General features: G+C 33.0%; 1 protein-coding gene and 1 long non-coding RNA gene across 3 annotated transcripts; one reads left to right on the top strand and one right to left on the bottom strand.

Annotated features, from left to right (window-relative positions):
• The first annotated feature begins 321 nt into the window (after window positions 1-321).
• On the top strand, window positions 322-11,843 carry LOC129926740 (uncharacterized). Its single transcript, XR_008778460.1, has 4 exons — window positions 322-445; window positions 2,530-2,612; window positions 2,997-3,086; window positions 3,572-11,843. It is a non-coding gene; the product is annotated as an uncharacterized LOC129926740 (long non-coding RNA).
• Window positions 11,844-21,317: 9,474 nt separating this feature from the next.
• Window positions 21,318-26,773, bottom strand: LOC129926720 (uncharacterized). 2 transcript variants are annotated; one of them, XR_008778423.1, is made up of 2 exons: window positions 25,975-26,773; window positions 21,318-23,136 (listed from the first exon to the last, which is right to left on the bottom strand). XR_008778423.1 is itself a non-coding variant. In XM_056032458.1 (2 exons), exons 1-2 carry the CDS (start codon window positions 23,416-23,418, stop codon window positions 22,278-22,280), a joined length of 867 nt encoding a protein of 288 aa, XP_055888433.1. In that variant the 5' UTR covers window positions 23,419-23,513; the 3' UTR covers window positions 21,352-22,277. The 2 variants fall into 2 exon arrangements, 1 of the variants encoding a protein (XP_055888433.1); XM_056032458.1 differs by lacking the exon at window positions 25,975-26,773 and adding an exon at window positions 23,411-23,513 and having other exon boundaries at window positions 21,352-23,136.

The raw sequence follows: 26,773 nt of genomic DNA, 5'->3' as shown, positions 1-26,773 counted from the left end.
AAGCAATACTTACTATAGTCAAATTATGCACTTTTATAAAGTATGCTAAGCAGGCTTAAACAAAGCATAAAAAAAGAATATTTGCTATTGATCTTTTAGAAAATGGGGCTATAGAATATACAACTATCTATTTGTTATAATTTTAATGAAGGTTTTTTTGTTTTTACATTTTATCCTCAAATTTAAATCAAAACTATGTCAATAGCTATATGTCTTCATAAGTTATAACTAATTTAACATGTATTTATCTTTGGAATGTTTGTAAATTGTTTTGCATGTTTCTGATGTCCCTTCAGAGTTGAAGATAGTTTACTTCCTAGTCCAAACCTCCCGCAGGGTGATGGGGGATGGGAGCAGGCAGGGTTTGAACTAGAGACCATCGATAAATCCGATCGACAGTCCAGCGCGCAAACTGCACGACCTGGCAGTCAGGATCATTATCTGGGTAACTATTGTCTGATAAATTGAAATAATAAGTCTAGAAGAAGTAAAACTCTGGCATGCATCCTGTTTGGAACTATCTATTCACCTAAATTAATTCCACTAACTTCGATAGTAAAGCAGTTTACTTGCTATGTTGTGAGTCTTTTTTTTTAAAAAGATTTTAAAAAATGAAACATTTGTTGGTGCTTCTGCTCTGACACTGAAAAAAATGTAGGTCTGTTGAAGTTAATGAATCATAAAAATAAAGAAGAATATCCAGATTATACATGATTACATTTTGTAGTGTCATTCAATAAGGAAATCTACTTGAATTGTAAGCATGTTTCTAACCCTAAATATTTACTATATAAATAAATTATGGCTTTCATATAGTGCTACTTTCATGCTTATAGCATGCTCAGAGCACTATGGTCCAATCTCATTTGTGGACCAGTGGGAGTAGGTTTTCTAACTGCCTTAAAGCACTCAGTAAACACAACTCAACTCGAGTTGTGTGTCGAACCTCTTGCCCCCTTCATAGGCAGCCAAGCTAAGCCAAGTTCAAGCGTAGTTGGCCTCTTGACCACGCTTCCTACTAGGCTCGATTGGTTACCTTGGTTGTGGAAAAGGAAATATTTAAAGTTCTTGAAGTGTTCAGTATCCTCATTTTGTAATTAAACCTGATGCATGATGGACATTAATATTTTTACTATATATTTTCATATGTTTCCAACTGTGAATTGCCTCTTACTTTAAAATTTAGCTCTAGCTGGATAACTTTGTGCAATAGAAAAATTATGTTTAGATTTTGGAAATTATAATTTATGTGCTACATCTTAAATTCACTATATACTTGTAGAACTATTGCTTGGAATCTAATTGCAAGTTTCTACTGTCGACTGTCATACTAGATATGGTCTTATGACTGCATTAGAACCGAAACTATAATGTTTGTTCCCCCCCCCCTCCCTCCCTTCATATGGAAAGCAGGTAAATCTTTCATTTAGAGCCAAATTATATAACCCTTACCGTATTTATACAATAAAAGTGTACTGAGCATGTTAAAGTAGAAAGAAGACACATTATAGAAATCTTATACATAAGAATTTGGATACCAAGAAAAAAATCTTTTCTCTAGTGAAACTAGATCTGTATGGATAATGGTTTGCTTTTAATCTTTAACAATACAGCCAATCAACCTAACTGGTACATCTGGTAACAGGTACATCTCTTATGGCTAAAATGACCAGTGTGTGTGTTTGTATCAAGGATATGCATGCTGTTGGTTTTGAAAAAAATGTTTGATGTGACTGCCAAGGCTTTTTACAAATCTTTTGTATATGTGTATGTGTTTTTTTTTCTATTTTTTTAAATTTTGTATTGTAATCGGAATTCTTAAATGGTGGGAAAAAAATGTAAACCACTATTTTGACTGTCAAAAACAGTAAACCTAAAAAAAATGAATTTTGTAGTTTTAAACAAATTGAATCACAGTTATAACATATATAAAATATAGATTTATAACATATTGAATCACACTTATAATACATACAGGCTGGCTGCCTGGTCGTGTGGTATATTGTTTGGACTTCTCGATGGTCCTGGGTTAATACCCTGCCTGCTGTCATCCTGCTGGAAGTTAGGACTAGGAAGTAAATTATCTTCAACTCTGAAGGAACAACTAAAATATGTGAAACATTTTACAAACATTTTTTTGTTTTCCTTTCCCAGCACATACAACTCAATTTACTTCTATTGGCTGGAAATATTTAAAGCATGACAGTGGCGTAGGTAAACTACCAAATAGTGGATCTTATGTTGGATTGATCAGCTCTGATGAACTGACCTGACCGTTGTAATTGAAACCATAGTGAGTAATAATTTCTTAAAAGCTCTCTTCTTACCTCCCTCCCCTCCCCTTAAGATTCTAAAGAAAAAATTTGTCAGCATGTTACATTACTAGACTGTAAGACTCTTTATGACATGTCTGTCAGACATACCTACAGGTTGGAAAACCTATCTATTTGACATACCTAGATGACATATTAACTCTGATTAATAAAAGAAAAAAGTTTTTCAGACACAATCACTTTATTTGTATTTCAGACTCATGACCACTCTATCTGTATAGGTCCTGGTATACCCTGGGATGATGTTAACTTTTAACTTGAAATCTTAAAGGAAGTTTTGTAAGTATATTTCATTAGATTCTTCTGCTTAAAATAATTTATAACAATAAAGAAAAAGTTAAAGACTGCTATTGCATGAGGCTTGTATTTAAAAAAAAAAAGAAAATATAATTACTGACAAATGAATTCAAAAGTTTGATGTCAGCTGGCAGAGTGTGAACCTGGCACCATTGTGAAAGATAATCCAGTGTGCCTACTGCACAACCAGGCAGCCATCCAGTCTTAAAAAGAATGTGTTAATTAATCATTTTATTTAGTTTTAAATTAGACTGTTTTATGTTTTATTTGTATCTCTTTTCTATGGACTTTCTTTTCTTTAACAATATTTTATTACCAGTTATATAAATTTAGTAGAATAAATATCACTACCATTGTTATCTTTAGGCTAAACTAACAAGCATGAATGTCTGGTACAGTAAGATAGGGTTAATGGTCAACCTGACATTATGGTTCATTCATTTGGGACAGCTAATGGTGAGTCAATTCTATTTTTAAATATTAAATTAATCTGATGAATTCCTTTGACTCTTTTTGTATTAAGTATCAAACTTGGCAGTGAAACAAAGACCAAGGAAAAGAAGCATAACTTAATTTATTTAGGTGATAGAGTAGCAGAGTAGGCCTAAAGTGTCTAATGCAGAACATTCTCAGGACATAAGCAATGTATTCATATCTTGTACCTTTGCTGAAATGTTAACAGACAGAAATTTAAAGAAGGGAATCCACCTGGGAAATAGTTTAAAGAGTGTTGGTAGACAAAAAGATTTAAAAAAAATAACCATAGACTTGCAATGAAAAAAAAAAAGAGCCTACTGCTGTGCCACAGCAGTTGGTTGAAAGAAAGACTTAGCAACAGAAAATCTGGAGATGCTTTAGTAATAAATAAGTCAGCACTTTAATATTGTATTCATATATATATATATATATATATTCATATTATCACATTCCATCTTTCACAGTTTGTGTCTGATCAAGCAGTTCTCAAGTTAGGGCTTGATGAAGTCTACAAACTGACCATTATATCTACTAGACAAAAAAGGATCTTATATGTATATTTTAAACCTGGTCAATGCCTATTTCTCCACTATTGTCGACATCTTGAGACATCACCATCGACAGAAACCGAAGACGGCTGATACATTTGTGTGGGTGAAAAACTGAAGGCGTCGCTCGAAGACAGCTGATACATTTGTGTGGGTGAAAAACTCAAGGCTTCGCTCGAAGACAGCTGATACATTTGTGTGGGTGTAAAATTCAAGGCGTCGCCTGAAGACAGATGATACATCGTTTCCACGTGAGCGCTCGTCACCAACTTTTGACACGCTCTTGCATTGTCGAGGTTTCACCTTACATTGCTATACAGAAGGTCCTCCATTTAGACCTCTGTTCACTTATGGTCATTCTAATTTTTCAGAGACTTTACATATTTGGATTATCTAAGCTGAAGTTCTCCACTTAAGTACTGTTGGATTATTTATACGAATGTTCAAGTACTTTTGGATTATTGATCTTTGACGTTGAAGTTGGACTAACTTGTACCTATTGGCGCTCTCCTAGTCATCGTTGTACGCCGAAGAAATAACACATGCCTGCATTACTACACTTACATTTTGGATTATCTTATTGGATTATTTGGATTACCTGTTGGACTTGTGTTAATTGTAAAGGTCAAGAGGAAATATTTTTTGACATTACTTGAGCATTTGAGCCATCTTATGGCATATGACTGGATTATTTTACTACTACTTTGATGCTCACATTGATGTGTATTCTCAATCGGATTACTTAGTTACCTTACCCATGGATTATTATTGAACTACTCAAGCTGTATTTGTATTTGACAAGCTACAAGAGAGGATTAATCTACATCAGTCTACAAAAGAAAGTCTGTAATTTATAATTAAGGATTGAATATATTCATATGATTAATAAAGTACATTGATTTTGCTGTGGTATAGCAGTAATTGAAGTTGATTATATATAGAGTTAGTGATTGATAACTCTTGGAACCATATTAAATTGATTTTCATTTTTTATATTTGTTACCTTATAGGGCGGTCGGCGTGGGTCTGTCTTATGTTTTGAGACTGAATCGGCACAATTTATTTGTTCCGTTCCATTTCACTTCATCTGATAGGGATCTTTATGGATTTTCTTGTTGTTCTCCTAGTCCTAATAAGGTCCGAGTAGACCAGCCTTGTTCGGTAGGGACTTCTATATCATTTTGAAATTTTTTGTTTAGTGGTATATAGTTTTGTTTGTACAATCGTAGTGTGATTTCTCTTTGTATTCATATTGTTTGTTTGTGTAAGTCTTGTATTTACATATCTGTGATTCTCTTGTCAAAGTCTTCTATTTATTGATTTCTTTTAAAGCAGACTGTATTGTTATCTATATTGTTTTGTGTTCGTCACCTATACTTTAATTTATCTCTTTATTCTCTCATTAATTAATTTTTTTTTCATTTTTTCACTGCACATATAACATGTTACAAAGATATATTTGAAGTAATAATATTGTGTACATATATACTATCACTTGAATTAGAGCCTTATTTTTTGAGCTCTTGTACTTATTTTGTATTGACACATTTCTCGTACTCTGATTATTTTGTTGGTACATTTTGACGCAACACTTATTACTATTGACTCATTTGTACATTGTATTTGGCACACATTGATTACAAGCTCAACACATTTATTGGCCATCTATTATTTAAATATCAAAGATACATGCAAAGTGAGACATTATTATTTGTATTTTGATAACTAAGCACTCACTACACAGTTAAACTACATAAAGATTGGAATCCTATATATTTGTTGACTTTATACACGTTGAAGATTATTTAATATTTATTGACATTATACACACTTAAAGCCTAAACCCGTACCTATCAACAATGTCTACCTATGATAAAATCTTGGAGTTGGCCAGAGAAATGGAATTGAAGGGTGAAAAGAAAAGAGAATTTATCGAAAGAGAATTGGATGAATTAAAGAAGAAAGAACGTGAAGTAGCGGAACGAGATGAATGAGCGTCAGAAAGAGCGCATCAGAAAGAAATGAAAGAAATAGAGGGAAAAGTTGAGTTAGCTAAACTGGAAGCTGCAAAAGTGAATCCGAACATATTACAACCACTGACACAGCAAGCCAAACCATACGTCTCGAAGTTCCATAAGTTCAATGAGAAAAACGAAACTCTTGAAAACTACATTGTGCAATTTGAGCACATAGCCTCAACGTATGACATGTCACCTAGAGATATGGCCAAGCACCTACTCGCCAATCTTGCAGGTGAACCGCTGAACATAATAGCCACCCTGACACCTGAACAAAAGACTGACTACAAGGCTGTGAAAAACAGACTCCTCGAACACTTTGGCAAATCCGAGGACCACTACAGAAAACTCTTTCGAGACATCAGATTGCAAAAGAACGGTGATTACAACAGAATTATTTTTGAAATTAAGAAAAATATCTTAAAGTGGCTTGAACTCTCCAACTGTGATATGACGAGACCAGACCAAATCATTGATATGTTCTTAATTGACAGTGTACTATTGAATGTTACAGACAACATTTTCACTTTCCTGAAAGAGAAGAAAATTAAAAACGAAACAGAACTCATAACTAACCTGAATTTATTCAAAGACAGCCATCCCAATCACACCATCGACAGAAGAGACCATCAAATAGCTGCCACCATTAACACTGATTCAAGTAAATTCAAATACAGCAGCAACAATAAAACCTGCTTTAACTGCGTCATAAAGGGTCACATAAAGAGCCAATGTAGATCAATCAACAGAAGCAGTATCAAAATATGACAACAGAAGAAACAGCAGAGCAACCCAAAGTTACAGCCCTAATGATAGAAGAAGGCAATACAACACCAACAACGATAATTACAACTTCCAGAACTATCAAAGAAGACAGCAATACAATACCAACAACTTTCAGAACTATCACAGACAATCCAGACGTGATGGCTACGAACGAAACAGATACAACAGAAATACTTCAAACAGATGGCAAAGTAACAGCAACAATAGAATCCATAGACGCCCTAGCAGTTATGACAACTCAGCCACAACCATCGACACTCACGAACACGAACATGTAGCATTCATGAACTCAACTCCAGAAAATAATTCCTATCCATTACTTACAAACGGGCTGGGCAACGCATCACGAAACAGTAACATTAGAACTGGAAACACACATGACACTAGTAGTTAGCAAGCTAGACATAGGGCAGCACAACATACAATTTTGTTTATTATACAATAGGATACAACACCATCACAAATCATTAAATATTAGTAATATAACTAAACAATGACATTGTTCACATAAGTCAACAACTATAATTATCACACTATTTTACATAACACTAGCACCGTTAAGGACTCATTAGCCAGTACAAGTGTAATTCATTGAATCTGTTGATGCCATATTCTACATATAACTTTGATTGTATTTGTACACATGACATTTCAAAAGGTCATATGTGCCCAATTTTTGCATATGTGTAAATTATTTTTCCAAGAGTCCATTTGAACAGAACGCAGTCATATTAAAACCTGAGTATGTGACACTATTTATTGAAATGTATTTTTCATTTTTTCAAATGTACATAACCTTTGTAAATTGTATAGATATGACTGTGACATTGATCTTCACTGATGAATTTATTTTTTCCCACATATCAGTTTTGAAGATTATTTGAGCTTAATTCAAGGCTTGAAACGATACACTTGATGATATGTAATGCAAACAATGATTTTTTGAAAAGAATATTGTATTAATTAGTGAGATCTATTTGAGCATTACTGATGGCTTGAAAAATAATTGATACTGTGTAATGCAAACTGAATCTTTGAATAGAAGATAGTACTTAATATGAGAAGTATTGGAGCATTATTGATGGCTCATGAAGTAATATATATAATGTGTGATGTAATCGCTGATTTTTTGAGAAGATTGTATTTAATATGAGAAAATTATTTGAGCATTATTGATGGCTCGTGAAGCATACATTTGATGTTTGTCGTAGACACTGACTTTTTGAGAAGATTGTATTTAATATGAGAAAATTATTGGAGCATTATTGATGGCTCGTGAAGTAATATATTTGATGATGTGTGATGTAGACACTGATATTTTTTGAGGAGTATTTAATGACAAAACTTTTGGAGCATTATTGATGGCTCAAGCAGTATATTTTATATTATGTGATGATAACACTAATTTTGAGAAGAATATTGTATGGATATGAGAAAACTATCGAAGCATGATTAATGGCTCGAAGTAATATACTTGATTTTTGAAAGAACATTGTACTTGATTCATGAAGACTATTGGAGCACTATTAATGGCTCAAAGTAATATATTTGATTTTTGAATAGAACATTGTATTTGAGTGATGAAGACTATTAGAGCACTATTAATGGCTCGAAGTAACATATTTGATGTTACATAACGTGAAAAGCTGATTCATTTTTTCGAGAGAAGATTGTAACTTACACTTATGTTAAAAGAACTTGTGCTCACAGTAAGACATATGAGCCAAATGAATATCATGATAACGACCTTGATGCTTTAATATGCTTATGACTTTGATGATTTAAATATGTTCCTCATAAATCATCATTAAAGAATATATTTTCTTGACTTTCATGATTTAGTAGCATTGTCAAAACATTGCCATTATTTTTGTACATAAACCATTGAGACAACATAAATATTTATTATAGATACATTTCACTTGCATTGATTTATTTTAAAGAACATTGTCAATATCTTTTCATTTGACCATGTAACCATTGTCAATATTTTTCATTTGATTATGTAACCTGATGGGATAAACTAAGTATATTTGTATACGAGCATTTTTCATGGCTGCTCATTCCTTTGTAAAATTAATATTGAAAGCATTCTTTTGATAAATTGAGAATTTACTTTGAAATTTTGTGTAAAGAAACACTTGCTTTTTGAGTAATGTTGACAACTATGAGTATTGTCTACACAGACAAATATTTTTTCAAATATTGTAAGGTCAAATGAGACCATATATTAGTCTCATCAAATTTTTTGATAGCATGATAAGACATGTGCCAGAGATTATAGCACACATTGTACATTTGTATGGATTATTTCTCTCTCAAAAGATGTGACTATACATATAATAGTATTATTACTTAAATTTCAAAAGATTTTTACAAAATCTTTTTTTTTTGAGGGAAAGGGCGTAATGTCACAGTCTTAGTTGACATTGCATGATCTAAAGTTCACATCATGTTAATAGTTTAAAAGACACGTGGAATTCCTAATGTAGAAAACAGGAAGTAGAATGAATAAAGTTGACTTTGAAGTCAGTCAGTCAGTCAAGTAAAGCAGTCAAGTGAAGTCAAGTTAGAAGTCAAGTGTTATTCTTTGGACCGAGTGGTCAAGTATATTTTAGTCCGGGATGGACAGTAGCGACTTAGAAAAGTCTGTAGTAATTTCAGTTAGAAAGTAACTTGTGGGCAGTTGTTGCCAGTGGTCTTTTGAGACATGTATTAGTTAATCTATATTTCTGCACAGTGTTGCCCGCTGAGATGCGGACATGATTTGTTGTTAACGTATTGGATACTTTTGATACCGCTGTTATGCTGATAGGATTATTATTTCTTGACTTGTAGCACTAACAAGGAGTGCAGTATATTATTATTATTATAGTAAAATAAACTTCATGTTGTCTGCTGAACGGACTTGAGTCAGTCGTATAGTGTTTGTCTTGTCACGTGTCTAGAGTACTTCAGGAAGTAAGAACTCAATATTACACCATTCAACGTTCATTGACAGACCCCCTCCCTCCCAACCATTTCCTCTGCCTTATCTTGATGACTTTGACTTTAATTAGACATTAAGCTTTCCATGTGCTGAAATTTAGCATTGTAGAACGGGAAATAAATTGTCTATGACAGTTCAAAGTGTGTATACATTTTTTTTGACACACCCTGTAAATATATTGTATTCAGTGATTTTTTTATTTTACCATTTTCTAATATTAGTTTGTTAGCTCAATAACTATTAACCTTTTAGATTGTTATCTTTCGTAATGTTAAGACTAGAAAACAAGATCTCAAAATTATATTTAGGACTATGATTACAATTACTTAGTCAATTACTTAGATAAAATAATTATAAAACAAAAGTTATATAAAGACATACTTATACAATGTTTATATTTTGTATGTTCATAAAAATGTGTATAGCAGTGTTATGGAGTGTGTGTGTGTGTTTCCAAGGTAACGTTGAGAAATTAGCGATTGGTTGGCGGATATGCAGTGAGGATGGTGAAATTACAAAAATGGTCTAGTGTAATGCAAATTACCCAGGGATCTGAAACTGTACAGACAGGTTTTTTGTAGTGAGTTAGATTTTGTTTAAAATACTTAAAATACCATTTTATATTATTGCTACTAGATTTATTTCATTTCATCTAGGTTAGTATTAAGGTTAGTGTTATGTTGTAATAAAAGTTATATTTAGTTTTGTTTCATAAAAAGAAGATTTTTCAAGTTTCACAATTAAATATATATATATATATATCCAAGCAGTAGTTCTCACCAAACTTTCCTACACTGGCAGAACTACCTTAAAAAAATGTTCTGCTGGAGGCTGGTGTGGGTAGTATAGAAGAAATACTTATCATTCAACAGCTGTGATGGGTTGGAAAATTATCCCACATGGGGGGCGACTGCATGCCAAATGGTATCTTCAAGGATGGCGTAACGGGATGCTCCTGTAAGCACTATAAAGATTAATTTAGGCACCTTTTTGCCATAGAGGAAAGTAGGTTGTAATAGGGTTTATGAAAACACTGCACTCATCTTTTATCTTCAGCATCATTATTATTATTATTAAACTATTACTCAAATTTTGCTTTGTTATTTTGCCATGTAGAGATTTACTGCTGCTGGGGTGAACAATGCTTAAAAAAATACAAATATGCTGTGTTTTTACTTTGGCCCAGCCATGCCGTGTTTTTACTTTGGCCCAGCGGTGGCTCCCACATTTATGTCTTGTATTTTTCTATACCAGTTCTGTTACTGTGCAAATGCAAAAAAAAAAAAAATACAAGTTGTTGCACTATTGATATTTTTTATACTAATTTTTTATTTATATTATTAATTATTTATTATTATCTAAGCATCTGTTTGTATTTGAGCTGGGTAATGAATATAGATTCTTAAATTTAATTGTTGTTTGTTGCTTTCCTCACTTTTAAACTGTGACCATGTAAATTTTGTCTAGATGGAGAATGGTAATGTCTTAGTGTTATTGATTACATTGATAATGGTAATGTGTTAGTGTCAATGATAACAGTGAGAATGGTAATGTCTTAGTGTTATTGATTAGATTGATAATGGTAATGTCTTAGTATCGAAGATTACATTGAGAATAGTAATGTCGTAGTGCCAATGATAACAGTGAAAATGGTAATGTATTAGTGTCATTGATTAGATTGAGAATGGTAATGTCTAGTGTCACTGATTAGATTGAGAATGGTAATGTCTTAGTGTCAATGATAACAGTGAGAATGGTAATGTCTTAGTGTTATTGATTAGATTGATAATGGTAATGTCTTAGTATCAATGATTACATTGAGAATAGTAATGTCATAGTGCCAATGATAACAGTGAAAATGTTAATGTATTAGTGTCATTGATTAGATTGAGAATGGTAATGTCTAGTGTCACTGATTAGATTGAGAATGGTAATGTCTTAGTGTCAATGATAACAGTGAGAATGGTAATGTCTTAGTGTTATTGATTAGATTGATAATGGTAATGTCTTAGTATCAATGATTACATTGAGAATAGTAATGTCTTAGTGCCAATGATAACACTGAGACAATCATTAGATTGAGGATGGTAATCTCTTAGTGTCAATGGTGTAATACTATGATTAGAGTGAAATGGGTCTTACACATTGTCAAGCAAAGAGGTACCATTTTTGATCACGCGACCACATTTTTTTTTAGTAAGTTAGCGCCATGATGTATCAAGAGACGGAGGTGTCTCTGTTTTCTGAAATTGGATTAAATAATATGAGTACCTAATTGGAGCTTTTTCTATGGATGTAGTTTGTATTTGATGTGAAATAATTCGCGATGATATTTTATGGCTGAGATTGCCTACTTTCTGAACTATTATTTGATGTAATAAATATTTGTCTGCCAGAGAGGAGTTTGTGATTATTTTATCCATAATATGTGATGTGTTTAATTAAGAATACAAGAACACTACATCAAGGCCAGAAGAGGCCTTAATACCATTCAATCAACATTCACACCATTCAAGACGATACAAATGGTTAGATTGAGAATGGTAATGTCTTAGTGTCAATAATTACATTGAGAATAGCAATGTCTTAGTGTCAATGATTACATTGAAAATGGTAATGTCTTGTTGTCAATGGTAATGTCTTAGTGTCAATGATTAGATTGGGAATGGTAATGACTTAGTGTCAATGATTAGATTGAGAATGGTAATGTCTTAGTGTCAATGATTAGATTGAGAATGGTAATGACTTAGTGTAAATGATTAGATTGAGAATGGTAATGACTTAGTGTCAATGATTAGATTGAGATTGGTAATGACTTAGTGTCAATGATTAGATTGAGAATGGTAATGTCTTAGTTTCAATGATTAATTTGAGAATGGTAATGTCTTAGTGACAATGATTACATTGAGAATGGTAATGTTTTAGTGTCAATGATTACATTGAGAATGTTATGTCAATGATTAGATTGAGAATGGTAATGTCTTAGTGTCAATGATTAGATTGAGAATGTTAATGACTTAGTGTCAATGATTAGATTGAGAATGGTAATGTCTTAGTTTCAATGATTACATTGAGAATCGTAATGACTTAGTGTCAATGATTAGATTGAGAATGGTAATGTCTTAGTGTCAATGATTAGATTAAGAATGGTAATGTCTTAGTGTCAATGATTAGATTGAGAATGTTAATGACTTAGTGTCAATGATTAGATTAAGAATGGAAGGTCTTAGTGTCATTGATTAGATTGAGAATGGTAATGACTTAGTGTCAATGATTAGATTAAGAATGGAAGGTCTTAGTGTCAATGATTAGATTGAGAATGGTAATGTTTTAGTGTCAATGATTACATTGAGAATGTTATGTCAATGATTAGATTGAGAATGGTAATGTCTTAGTGTCAATGATTAGATTGAGAATGTTAATGACTTAGTGTCAATGATTAGATTAAGAATGGAAGGTCTTAGTGTCAATGATTAGATTGAGAATGGTAATGTCTTAGTGTCAATGATTAGATTGAGAATGGTAATGTCTTAGTTTCAATGATTACATTGAGAATGGTAATGACTTAGTGTCAATGATTAGATTGAGAATGGTAATGTCTTAGTGTAAATGATTAGATTGAGAATGGTAATGTCTTAGTGTCAATGATTAGATTGAGAATGTTAATGACTTAGTGTCAATGATTAGATTAAGAATGGAAGGTCTTAGTGTCAATGATTAGATTGAGAATGGTAATGTCTTAGTGTCAATGATTAGATTGAGAATGGTAATGTCTTAGTTTCAATGATTACATTGAGAATGGTAATGACTTAGTGTCAATGATTAGATTAAGAATGGTAATTTTTTAGTGTCAATGATTACATTGAGAATGGTAATGTCTTGGTGTCAATGATTACATTGAGAATGGTAATGTCTTAGTGTCAATGATTAGATTGAGAATGGTAATGTCTTAGTGTCAATGATTAGATTGATAATGGTAATGTTTTAGTGTCAATGATTACATTGAGAATGGTAATGTCTTAGTTTCAATGATTACATTGAGAATGGTAATGACTTAGTGTCAATGATTAGATTGAGAATGGTAATGTCTTAGTGTCAATGATTAGATTGAGAATGGTAATGTCTTAGTGTCAATAATAAGATTGAGAATCTTATGTCAGTTTTTAGATTAAGAATGGTAATTTTTTAGTGTCAATAATTACTTTGAGAATGGTAATGTCTTGGTGTCAATGATTAGATTGAGAATGGTAATGTCTTAGTGTCAATGATTAGATTGAGAATGTTATGTCAATGATTAGATTGAGAATGGTTATGTCTTAGTGTCAATGATTAGATTGAGAATGTTAATGTCTTAGTTTCAATGATTACATTGAGAATGGTAAAGACTTAGTGTCAATGATTAGATTGAGAATGGTAATGTCTTAGTGTCAATGATTAGATTGAGAATGGTAATGTCTTAGTGTAAATGATTAGATTGAGAATGGTAATTTCTTAGTGTCAATGATTAGATTGAGAATGGTAATGTCTTAGTGTAAATGATTAGATTGAGAATGGTAATGACTTAGTGTCAATGATTAGATTGAGAATGGTAATGTCTTAGTTTCAATGATTAATTTGAGAATGGTAATGTCTTAGTGACAATGATTTCATTGAGAATGGTAATGTCTTGGTGTCAATGATTACATTGAGAATGATAATGTTTTAGTGTCAATGATTAGATTGAGAATGTTAATGACTTAGTGTCAATGATTAGATTAAGAATGGAAGGTCTTAGTGTCAATGATTAGATTGAGAATGGTAATGTCTTAGTGTCAATAATAAGATTGAGAATCTTATGTCAGTTTTTAGATTAAGAATGGTAATTTTTTAGTGTCAATAATTACTTTGAGAATGGTAATGTCTTGGTGTCAATGATTAGATTGAGAATGGTAATGTCTTAGTGTCAATGATTAGATTGAGAATGTTATGTCAATGATTAGATTGAGAATGGTTATGTCTTAGTGTCAATGATTAGATTGAGAATGTTAATGTCTTAGTTTCAATGATTACATTGAGAATGGTAAAGACTTAGTGTCAATGATTAGATTGAGAATGGTAATGTCTTAGTGTCAATGATTAGATTGAGAATGGTAATGTCTTAGTGTAAATGATTAGATTGAGAATGGTAATGTCTTAGTGTCAATGATTAGATTGAGAATGGTAATGTCTTAGTGTAAATGATTAGATTGAGAATGGTAATGACTTAGTGTCAATGATTAGATTGAGAATGGTAATGTCTTAGTTTCAATGATTAATTTGAGAATGGTAATGTCTTAGTGACAATGATTTCATTGAGAATGGTAATGTCTTGGTGTCAATGATTACATTGAGAATGATAATGTTTTAGTGTCAATGATTAGATTGAGAATGTTAATGACTTAGTGTCAATGATTAGATTAAGAATGGAAGGTCTTAGTGTCAATGATTAGATTGAGAATGGTAATGTTTTAGTGTCAATGATTACATTGAGAATGTTATGTCAATGATTAGATTGAGAATGGTAATGTCTTAGTGTCAATGATTAGATTGAGAATGTTAATGACTTAGTGTCAATGATTAGATTGAGAATGGTAATGTCTTAGTTTCAATGATTACATTGAGAATCGTAATGACTTAGTGTCAATGATTAGATTGAGAATGGTAATGTCTTAGTGTCAATGATTAGATTGAGAATGGTAATGTCTTAGAGTAAATGATTAGATTGAGAATGGTAATGTCTTAGTTTCAATGATTACATTGAGAATGGTAATGACTTAGTGTCAATGATTAGATTGAGAATGGTAATGTCTTAGTATCAATGATTAGATTGAGAATGGTAATGTCTTAGTGTAAATGATTAGATTGAGAATGGTAATGTCTTAGTGTCAATGATTAGATTGAGAATGTTAATGACTTAGTGTCAATGATTAGATTAAGAATGGAAGGTCTTAGTGTCAATGATTAGATTGAGAATGGTAATGACTTGGTGTCAATGATTAGATTAAGAATGGAAGGTCTTAGTGTCAATGATTAGATTGAGAATGTTAATGTCTTAGTGTCAATGATTAGATTGAGAATGGTAATGTCTTAGTTTCAATGATTACATTGAGAATGGTAATGACTTAGTGTCAATGATTAGATTGAGAATGGTAATGTCTTAGTGTCAATGATTAGATTGAGAATGGTAATGTCTTAGTGTAAATGATTAGATTGAGAATGGTAATGTCTTAGTGTCAATGATTAGATTGAGAATCTTATGTCAGTTTTTAGATTAAGAATGGTAATTTTTTAGTGTCAATGATTACTTTGAGAATGGTAATGTCTTGGTGTCAATGATTAAATTGAGAATGGTAATGTTTTAGTGTCAATGATTACATTGAGAATGGTAATGTCTTAGTGTCAATGATTACATTGAGAATGTTATGTCAATGATTAGATTGAGAATGGTTATGTCTTAGTGTCAATGATTAGATTGAGAATGTTAATGCCTTAGTGTCAATGATTAGATTAAGAATGGAAGGTCTTAGTGTCAATGATTAGATTGAGAATGGTAATGTCATAGTGTCAATGATTACATTGAGAATCTTATGTCAGTTTTTAGATTAAGAATGGTAATTTTTTAGTGTCAATGATTACATTGAGAATGGTAATGCCTTAGTGTCAATGATTAGATTGAGAATGGTAATGTCTTAGTGTCAATGATTAGATTGAGAATAGTAATGACTTAGTGTCAATGATAAGATTGAGAATTGTTATGTTTAAGTGTCAATGATGACTGACTAAGTTTTGGAGGATGTCAGGAGGAGCATACCAGTTTACGGTAACTTCTATTAGTGACCATAAAAAGAGCAATGAAAAAAGGGCCTTAAAAGTTAATCAATTACAATCTTAGAAGCCCAACTACAAAGTACTGTTAAGTAGTAAACTCACTTTAATTTTTATAATAATACTTTGAAAAAGTTTTCTCTATTAAATCAATTATTTTATAAGAGTTAAACATACATTCTCTATGAAGAAAATATGGTTACAGGAGGCGAATCACAATATAATCATCTGTAGTGTAAACAAAATGTTACTTCGTTACCAAAGATTTGTTAATTTCACACAAAAATAAGCACTATGTCATTGTATTCACAAGAATTCATTCACTCTCGTTTTCACTATGCATGAAGATAAACATATTCACATTTTCTAAAGACTCAGGCATTCAAAATTTTGCACAATGTCATTTTATTTGTACACGAAGGTAGCTGCAAAGTCTTGAAAAAAAAAAGACTATATCTAGATCATTAAATTAAGCTTGGTCTAAGACTACCTTGTTTCTCATTATATCTTTTATACTTTGCTAATCTATTTATTAATTAAAGTCATTAAGCTGCTTGTCTTTGTAGCAATGGCAAAGATATATATATTGTAACGTTTCTCACTACCCAAACTGTACCACACGACACAACCTATTCAAAGAACTTGACAACTCAGGGCTGAGTAATAGTTTAATATCAAATATAGACATTACGATTAGGATTTTATAACATTAGCCAATTGCGATTGAACTTGGTCTGTGAACGAATAAAAAATTACGGTTGGGGTTCGATGCTTAGTGGAGAATCTTATTAGGGGGTTGCAGCACTAAAAAGGTTGAGAACCGCTGGCCTATCTCAAGAGTTGCCCTGGCTGTAAACGTCATTGTCTAGGGGATTGGGTAACTGGAAAGCGACTCTAAGCCTTAGTTAGCTTCTTGACGACAGAAACATCTTAACTTGTAAAAGTGTAACATGAACATACAGGGCTAAATTTAACTATGTGAAGGCCCCCGGGGTAGAAATTTTGTAGAGCCCCGTACACTTTTTCAAAATCATAAATTAAAAAATCCACTTATTAATAATAAAACTATATGCCATGTTTTGGAAGAAAGAAACAAAGTAGGCCTGCTTGTAAATTTATTCTACTTTATACTTTATAGACTCTTAAACAAAATTTTTATTGTATTTTTTTAGTTAAACAAAGAAGGTACATTTAATTTATCTTTGAGTTTGTGGAGGGTAAGGTCCTGGTTTGACGCACAGCCGTTGAGATTCGAAACTGCATTTCTAAGTTGTAAGCATGATACAAGCATACACGTCTTTCTTGTCAATCGTAAAATTTAAAGTTTTGTCGGAAAAAATGTTCGAAACAAAAAACAACAAACATAAAAGTGTCTGAAACGTCAAAATTTTGAGACTTAAAATCTTGTGGAGGCCCCTTTCTTGTGGATTCACTGGGGCAGTAGCTCCACCATGTCCTGTCCTAAATCCGGCCCTATGAACATAGGCTACTCTTTAAATAGATACATCTCAGAACTTTATAGTTAATGAAACACTTTATTAACTATTCTACGTATTAAGTAATACGTCCCGTACGCAGATAAACGCAAAAGAAAATACAACGCTCACCAACAAAGACTATCTACGATAAGACTTTCCTACTAATAAACCCTCGACTTACTCAAACCCAAACTATAGTCTAAACTAACCTCTGAAAGTATATGCACTCTCTCTCATTTGTGCCCCAGTCACCAACTCGCTCTCTCATCTGTCCTTACACACATTCACCTGGACCTCGTGCAACTATGAATTTATCCCTACCATTATAATAACTAACACGGTTTGTTACACTGGTCTGTAAAAGATTAGTTACTTTATGTAAAACTGGGTGTGTATGATGTGTCTGTCAGATGGACTAGTAAGCAATCAATGAAATAATTACACGTAAGTAACATATCCGGTGGGGCTATGGTTGAGTAGTTAAGTGCTTGACTTCAAAACCTGGGGTCCTGGGTTCGAGTCTTGGTGAAGACTGGGATTTTTAAGCGGTCGGTCGTTGTGCTCTATAGCTGTTGGCGAACTATAATAATTTTCTCTGAGTGCTGTGCAAACTGCGTTGGTAGCCTAATAATTTAAAGTCGTAGAATAAGCCAATCATAACTGTAATTAATCAACTTTTTACTTGACAGCCAATTAAATTAGTCCACCGATATCTCATCAGTCGAATCTACACCTGTTTATTATTTAAATTTGTTTTGAGGTCAATTAACAAACCTATTAAAGCACATCTTGTTTATTCTTTATTATGATATTGTGTTCAGATATGAGGTGATGAAGACAATACAATATTTTATTTTACAAAAACATTTTCTTTTAGTTTACAATCTACTTCACATTATCTTCCTTACTAACTCTAATATTTTCACATGCATTTAAAGCTTAAATATATATAGATTACAGACATAACTTCAAAAGAGAAGATAAATACGTCCTACGCATTTCATGTTTAAATCTAGTCAGTGGCGTCACTATGGGGAGAGGCGTGGGGTGCAAAGCCGCACCGGGTGGCACCCATCAGGGGGTGACACCCAAGTCGAGAAAATGCACTTTCCCAAAAAATCAACTTTTAAAAATACAAACTTCTACCTCGAATGTTTCTCACATTTTAGAATCAGCATGTACTAAACTTTCTGAATTCAGTTTGATTTGACTAGTAATTTTCCTATTATGAGAAAAATATTACGTTGTACACGCCACGGCAAAGAAGATTATGAAGCTCAGAAATGTAGAAAAACGTTTGGCACCCGGGGATCCCCGCAGACAACTCTGAGTGAGATTAAGGCGCTGATCAGTTGAGTGGCGAAAGTAACATTTTATTAATGCAAAATGTTGAGAAACACATTGACATAAGCGCTCGCGCGCTATTCGACACATAGGGCTGCAAGCTTTCTCCACAGCTACTTTCTGTAACGGACTTAGGTTAGTTCTTTGAGAGCTAATTTATGCCCAAACTGTAGTTCTCTACAAGCGTACAAGTATTATAAAGTACACTCAACGAAGGAGTAGAAAATTAGTATTTATTTACTGCAAACAATATAAAATATAATATAATATATTACATAAGGGTATCATGACACATCATAGCATTACCCCAAATATTCAGTACGCACACATAGCAAGAATAATAATATAACATCTCCTTACTCTAGGCATAATAACCGAAAAACAATCACCAACACCCTACTCAGACAAGGTCAGCTTTCTGACTAGACGGACCACAGGAAACCTTATTGTCCCTTCCCCCCTCCCTTGAAAAACCCCGTGCTAAAAACAATATACAACTCAACTAATAAAATAAACAAACACACACACACAATTTCACTTTTTACACACCCCTCTCTTGACAATATACAATTGGGGCATTTAAATAGCCCCTCAAATAACTAACCTAAGTCCTTTACACTTTCCTCTTGAATCGGTGTGACACCATGATTAAACGTTGACGGCATGTTTTTGCGCTCCTCTTTTCGGCTTTCGTGTTAAGGATGACTTAAGTAAACATGTTTCGTCTTGTCTAATTGTCACAGTCTTAGTTGACATTGCATGATCTAAAGTTCACGTCATGTTAAGAGTTTAAAAGACACGTGGAATTCCTGATGTAGAAAACAGGAAGTAGAAGGAATAAAGTTGACTTTGAGTTCAGTCAAGTCAAGTCAGTAAGGTTTTGCTCCCGGTCCAGGAAGGTTGGACGTTGCTTCCTGGACTGGTGTATATATATGTATATAGGATGAAAGTCGATGGACTAATGATTGTTGATTAATAATATTTGAGAGTTGATTTCATTACGTGCTTATTGAATATTAAGGTATTATTCGTATTTCAATGGATATCTATAGTTGAAGCTCCAGTGTCACTAGTAGTAATTGTTCTTATTGTTACCCGCTGAGATGCGGACGTGATTGATACATTTGATACCGCTGCTATGCGGATAGGATTGTTTATTATTTCTTGACTTGTAGCACTAACAAGGAGTGCAGTGCATTATTATTGTAGTAAAATAAACTTCATGTTTGTCTGCTGAAACGAGCTTCAGTTAGTTTATAATATTCGTCTTGTCACGTGTCTATAGTACTTCAGGAAGCAAGAACTCAGCATTACACATTGACACTAATGATGTATCTCACAAATGTCAATCGACGTTCAGTCGCCTCTTTCCGTAGACGGCGAATGCCTGTGCTGGAAAATATTTCTCTATTGGTAGCATTATCTCAGTATGTTATTCAAATGATCCTTCTCAGCCGTCACTGCTCAGTCTTTTTCCAAGGTGGCGTTGGGACAATGATTGTTTTGAGTAGGTGGATTTCATCTCCAAGCTAATTGATTTGTTTGTTCAAATTGGCCGTGCTTTTTGAAAGATGGCTTTCCAATCCGTGATAACACTGCCTAAATTCGGGTGTAACAAATCAATAATTTAGCTTACAGTTTTATTGTTCAATTTTAAGAAACAAAAAAAACCCACAATAGTTGTTTGTTTTTAGGGAGAGATTTCGTTTTCCTTGGGTGACACCGACCCTAGTGACGCCACTGAATCTAGCCATGCATGTTAATCAATAATATAAACTTTAGCCTACTAAGTAGTTGGTTATCCTGGCTGATACCACACTCTAATTTTTAGTACCCATTAGAGTTTGGTGGACTTAGAGGTATCATAAATATTCTGAATCTCAAAGCCCTTGTCTTTACCAGGTTCAAAAGTCATGTGTTGTAACCTTCAGCCATTAAATCACCTAATTAAAGATGTAGTGAAAGAAGTGTATACTAAAAAAAAATGTATATGGGTTAAATACATTCTGTCGCATAATAACCTCAAAATGAATTTTTAAATTTTTTTTTTTTTCGACCACATTTTTCACCTGCGGTCACATCATTATTTTTCTTTTTTTATGAAAATTAAACATATTGAAAATTTTTGCAGCCTATTACCTATGATATACTATCAATAAACTACATGTGAAAAATTATTAGTCTAAATAATACAGAACTAAAGATTTTGAGATTCTTGTGGACAACATGCACCTAAAAATACATTTTGAGAAAAACGCATTTAAAGTTTTTAAAATGATATAAAATATTTATTGCAACCATAAAAATGAAAAAAAAAAGGGAATATTTACATAATATAACATAATAGATAATAAAAAAAACTATTCATTAAAATTGTCTGATTGATAGATTGGACCTTCTAGAACCTCTGCCCGGTGCTCATGCTCAATTCTTTGCTTTTTCAATTTTTTTCTCCTGGACACTAATGTGATTGATCTTTTTCTAACAACAAGCTGTAGTTTGACATTTTGCTTTTTCTCACTAGAAGAAATGTTCTTTAGTGTCCAGGGAACGCCTAATATGTCAAAAACTGATTTAATGCCATTATTGAAGGCTAAAACAGCAAGGTATGTCGCCGTCCTTAGTTTTTAATGTTGCGAATTCTGTTTTGGGGCAATTTGCCAAATTAGGGAATGAAAAGATTCATTGGCCTTTTGTGTTCCCATTCTTGAACATGTTTTTAACAGATCTGTGTCTGTTATAGGAAATAAGTTTTCCTATTTCTGATGTGATGGTCTGATTATGTTTTTTGTATGGCTGTTTTAGTGCCTCTGATCTCTTAAAGTGTGACACCAAGATGTAGTGCCATCAGGACACAACCTGTGGTTATGATCTAGGTCTGAGCTCATCATATGAAAAAATGAGCCCATAACAGCCAGCTTCATTTTTTTGAATGTCAGGAGCATTTTGGCGCAGAACTTTGGAATAGTTATTTGTAATTTTTTCAATTTTTGGCTTTGTAAGCCTATAATTTAGTTCTTTTTTGTTAGACATTTTTAAATTGTTCAAAGCATTAAACATTCTTTTTGAGATGTGGTTAATACAGTCCTCTTTTAAGATTTCTACATCATATCCTGAGTTGGTAATGGCAGATGAATGTGATTTACTATCGCCATCACACAGCATCATGCCATAAACAAGTTTTCTGATGCCACAGAGTGAGAACAAATTTTGGATGCTGCTGCGGCCTCCATTGCATTTGCTGAGCCACTGAAGTTTTTTTGACACATATGCTTAGAGGCATCAAAATTTAGTTCTGCAGAGTTTGAATCACAAACACAGCAATAATTTGATAGGACTTCGGTGTCGATGACGAGTCCAGTATCAAAATCAATAACTGTGCCATTTCCTGAATGAGATGAGTGGCCCCTTTTATGCCAAGTCCCATCGAAAGAAACTGTAATAACAGGACAGCCTGTTGAACTTATTCTATCATCTGTAGTCAGAGGTTGTGAAATGTTTCTTCCATGCACAACAGCAGATGCCCTAATCATACATTCTTCACCAGCTTCAATTATAGCAGTGTTGACTATGTTAGCTAGATTGTTATAAGTATTTCTGTGCATGCAGGGCATACTCATAAGTCCACAAAACCTATCAAATTTAGAATGCGAGATTCCAGATTCTTTTAATGCAGCGACAGCGCGGACATTAATATCCAGATGAACATTATTACTTTTTTTTGAGGTCAAGTCAGGCCACAAATATATTTCACAATTTAGGCATTTGATTTTAATCAAATGAGCCATGCCTTTTGATTGTGTGATGCACATGGTTAATTTTTTGTCGAAGCAATGTGGACAGCACAACAAGGAGACCATTGTGGTCAATTCCATTGAATTCATCATGACGTATATGAAATCTTCAGGCAGCCTCTTATTGGTGTTATCAGCGTTAGTAATTGCAGTTAGAATTATTTTTCGTTCAGCTGCACTTGCAGGCTGCGTTGTTGCTGCTTCAGATCCAGCTGTATCCAAAACAGAGCTGCAAACAAATAAAAAAAAATTAGAGGTTCTTTAAAAAAAAATTCAATAGTATGAAAGTACACGTCACATCTATTTATGTACAACATGAAGATTATTTTAAATTTTATAATGCATTTTAGGAATCATATATTGTATTCATCAAAAGTAAAAAATGTAAAGTGACATGTTACATGTAGATCTATATATCATGGTTCATACAACTTTTGTGAAAATGAATTCCAGACATTTATCTTATGTTTTCCAGACTTACTAACAGTAAAAAGGATGGCTACCTGAGCATGCCATATGTGCTCTGGACTGCTGTATTCGTGATCTTGGGTTCAAACCCTGCCAATAACTAACCCCTGTCGTACTGTGGGAGGTTTGGACTAGGGTGTTATAATAATTTTCAATTATTAAGGAACATACGGTACAAGGGGGAAAAAAAGTCACTAATCTTGTAGCACTTAGACTTGGGAAATTTAATAGGCCCTATATAGTTCAATAGGCCTAACTTAGTTGTAAAATCTTATTCTTAATCTCATAACTAGTCCAATAGTTTTATTATTTTTATATAGATATTTAGTGGCGTAAACATTAGACACTAGTTAAAAAGTAAAGACTTATTTAGACTAGCCTAGGTTAGAGGGCCTACCTCTAGTAGGCCTATAATTCTATTGGAGGAGATAATTTTAAATAAAGATCTAGAGATAGATTAACTGTATTGAACTTGAAATTTAATTTGTAGTAGTGGCTTACTTATGTCTAATTCACAATAGGCCTATGCCTATGTGAATACTGACTTGTTTTTTTTAACGGGGTAAAAATTGATAATATTGATCTAAATCTATATCATAACCATACTAGATTATAATTATAGATCTATATGCTAAGTATGCTAGATCTAAATCTAGACTTAGATCAAGACTAAATCTAGTAGTAGATCTAGTATTCTAAGTCTTTTTAGTTTTTGAGTTTAGACTCAAGATCTATATTCTACATTGAATAGATTTGGGGAAAAAAAAAGGGGGTGGGGGGGTAATCGTGCATAGATCGAGACTAAATCTAGTTGCAGACCTAGTAATCTAAGTCATTCTTGTGCTCTAGTCTTTTATCTTTTAGTTTAGACTAAGATCTAGATCTATATTCTATGTTGACTAGATATAATATAACTTGTTTTCTTTATTTAAATGGGGAGGGGGGGGGGGGGGGAAATCGCGCATAGATCGAGACTAAATTAGGTACTAAATCTAGTAGTAGACCTAGATCTAGTAATCTAATTTGCGCATGGATGAAGACTAAATCTAATTCTAGACCTAGTAATGGAAGTCATTCTAAAGGCCTAGTCTTTTAGTTTAGACTCAAGTGCGCATAGACAGCTGCCAAATAATTAACCTAAAAAACTAGGGGCCTTCGATGGGAAGTTTTACCGATCTTATAGGCATATTCTATGTTGACTAGATATATTATAATATAATTTGTTTTCTTTATTTAATGTGTGTGTGTGTGTGGGGGGGGGGGGTAATCACACATAGATCGAGGCTAACATTAGGCTAGTAGAAAACCTTGATCTATTAAGAAGTGGCGCATAGATCAAGACTAAATCTAGTAATCTAGTCTAGTAGAATTTAGAATTTAGTAGATCTAGTAGACCTAGAACAGATATAGATCTAGTAATAAAAGTCGCGCATAGTCATAGATCGAGACTAAATCTAGTAGTAGACCTAGATCTAGTAAACTATCTAAGTCGCGAATAGATCGAGACTTTTAAATCTAGTAGTAGACCTAGATCTAGTAAGTCATTCTTGTTGCCAAATATTTTTGGTTTAGACTCAAGATCTAGATCTAGACTCTCTATATATATTCTATATTGACGTCATTGACGAGATATATTTGTTTTCTTTATTTAAAAAAAGGGGGGGGGGGGGGGGGAGTTTCGCCCATGCATAAATAAATCTAGGCCAAAAACTTCCCGACCTTTGGTAGCCTAACTGAAATTTGATCGACCATCTAGATAATATAGAATAACATCTTCTAATCATCATCTTTTTTGAAGTAACGTCTGTATTATATAAGATAAGATAACAGCAGTCATAATAAACTAGTTACTAGTCTAGGACTAGATCTATTACTAAATCTGATTTAAGTCTACAGTACACCGTCTAGAAATTGGCTGGCATTTCACCGACATGCCGTGGATTGCGCATGCTTTCACAATAGATAGATCTAGAATCTAGTAGGCCTATTAATGGAAGCCTCTATGCCCAACTAGATCTAGCAGCCTAGCGTTTTACCGGTTACGGCACCTGAGGGCTGAATGACATCGGATTATTTTTTTTTCAAATTCCAGACATTTAACAAAATTGCATCGAAAAGTAGCAATTTTCCAGACTTTTTTAAGACTGAAATCTGAATTTTGAAATTCCAGACTTTTTCCAGACCGCGTACGAACCTTGATATATGTATTAGATCTTAAAAAAAAAAAGACCAAGTTGAAGTCCTACAACTACATGATAATCTAGATTTAGAATCTAGATTCTAGATCTAGATGACTAGATGTCTAGATCTAGTCAATCTAGAATATCTAGTCATTCTAGTTCTAATGTGATCTATGTCCCTAATCTATACTAGATCTAAAAAAGGATAGATCTCTATGTTTGCAATCACTTTCATGATATTTATTTAATGTCTAGATCTATATATATATATAGATCTAGATGTGATTCATTGATATGATAAACACGTTGACGTTGCGTTTGTCGAATTCAAAGATTGATGAAGCAAAGTGATTATCTCATTATTTTATGTGTAAGCACACGCTGGTCTAGTAAATAAAAAACTCTAGATTTAGACTTACCTTTGTAATTATGCATTTGTCTTTGAAGCATGTCTTCCTCTGGGCTTACAGTAACGTTTTTTCTTTCCAAACATATAACCTTTTGTTGGCATTTCTGAGTTTGAATAATGAATCGAGGCTTTCAAATGTTTACAGAAGAAGGACCGGTTCACGTCATGTGCGCATGCGTGTAAATTTTGTTGTCATAGTTACCAATGTAGCTTTGATAGTGCGCATGCGTAAATATGGCTTAGTGAGTGTGTATATGAGGATATAGGGAAAAAAAAGAGGTAGTGACGTATTTTGAAAGTTTATATTTATAGAATGAGAAACCATGCACATAATCGGAACTAGAAAAGTAGACCTTTGTATCGATACCATCTGTTAGGGATAAGAGCGTACATTAGCTTATCAACTTTAGCTTACAAAATGTTGATTTTTAACCAAAACATCAAAATTTTGCTTATACATCTACTTTTAAAATACAAAATTGATGTATAAAGCGCAGTTTTTTTAGTATTCTGATAGGGAATTCGTTTTCTAGACATTTTAAACTATTAAAATCAATTAATTTTAAAATATCGATATTTTTGACCTAGATCGATGTTTTCTCACTGTGCATCCCCCTTAAATACGCAGAAGTCCGATTTTAAAGATCCATCCCCAAAAAAAAGCACAAGCCGATTTCAAATAGCCACTACAAATAACAAACAGGTCGATTCAAAACAGAAACTACGAATAATGTTCATATATGAAAAATGCACAAGTCTATTCAATCAGCCACCCCCAAAAGAGTAGAAGTTGATTCTAAATAACCACA

This window comes from Biomphalaria glabrata, chromosome 6 (genome assembly GCF_947242115.1).
Source record: "Biomphalaria glabrata chromosome 6, xgBioGlab47.1, whole genome shotgun sequence".
NCBI lineage: Eukaryota > Metazoa > Mollusca > Gastropoda > Planorbidae > Biomphalaria > Biomphalaria glabrata.
Note: the sequence above shows the minus strand (reverse complement) of the source record. Positions and strands in the feature narration are given on the sequence as shown.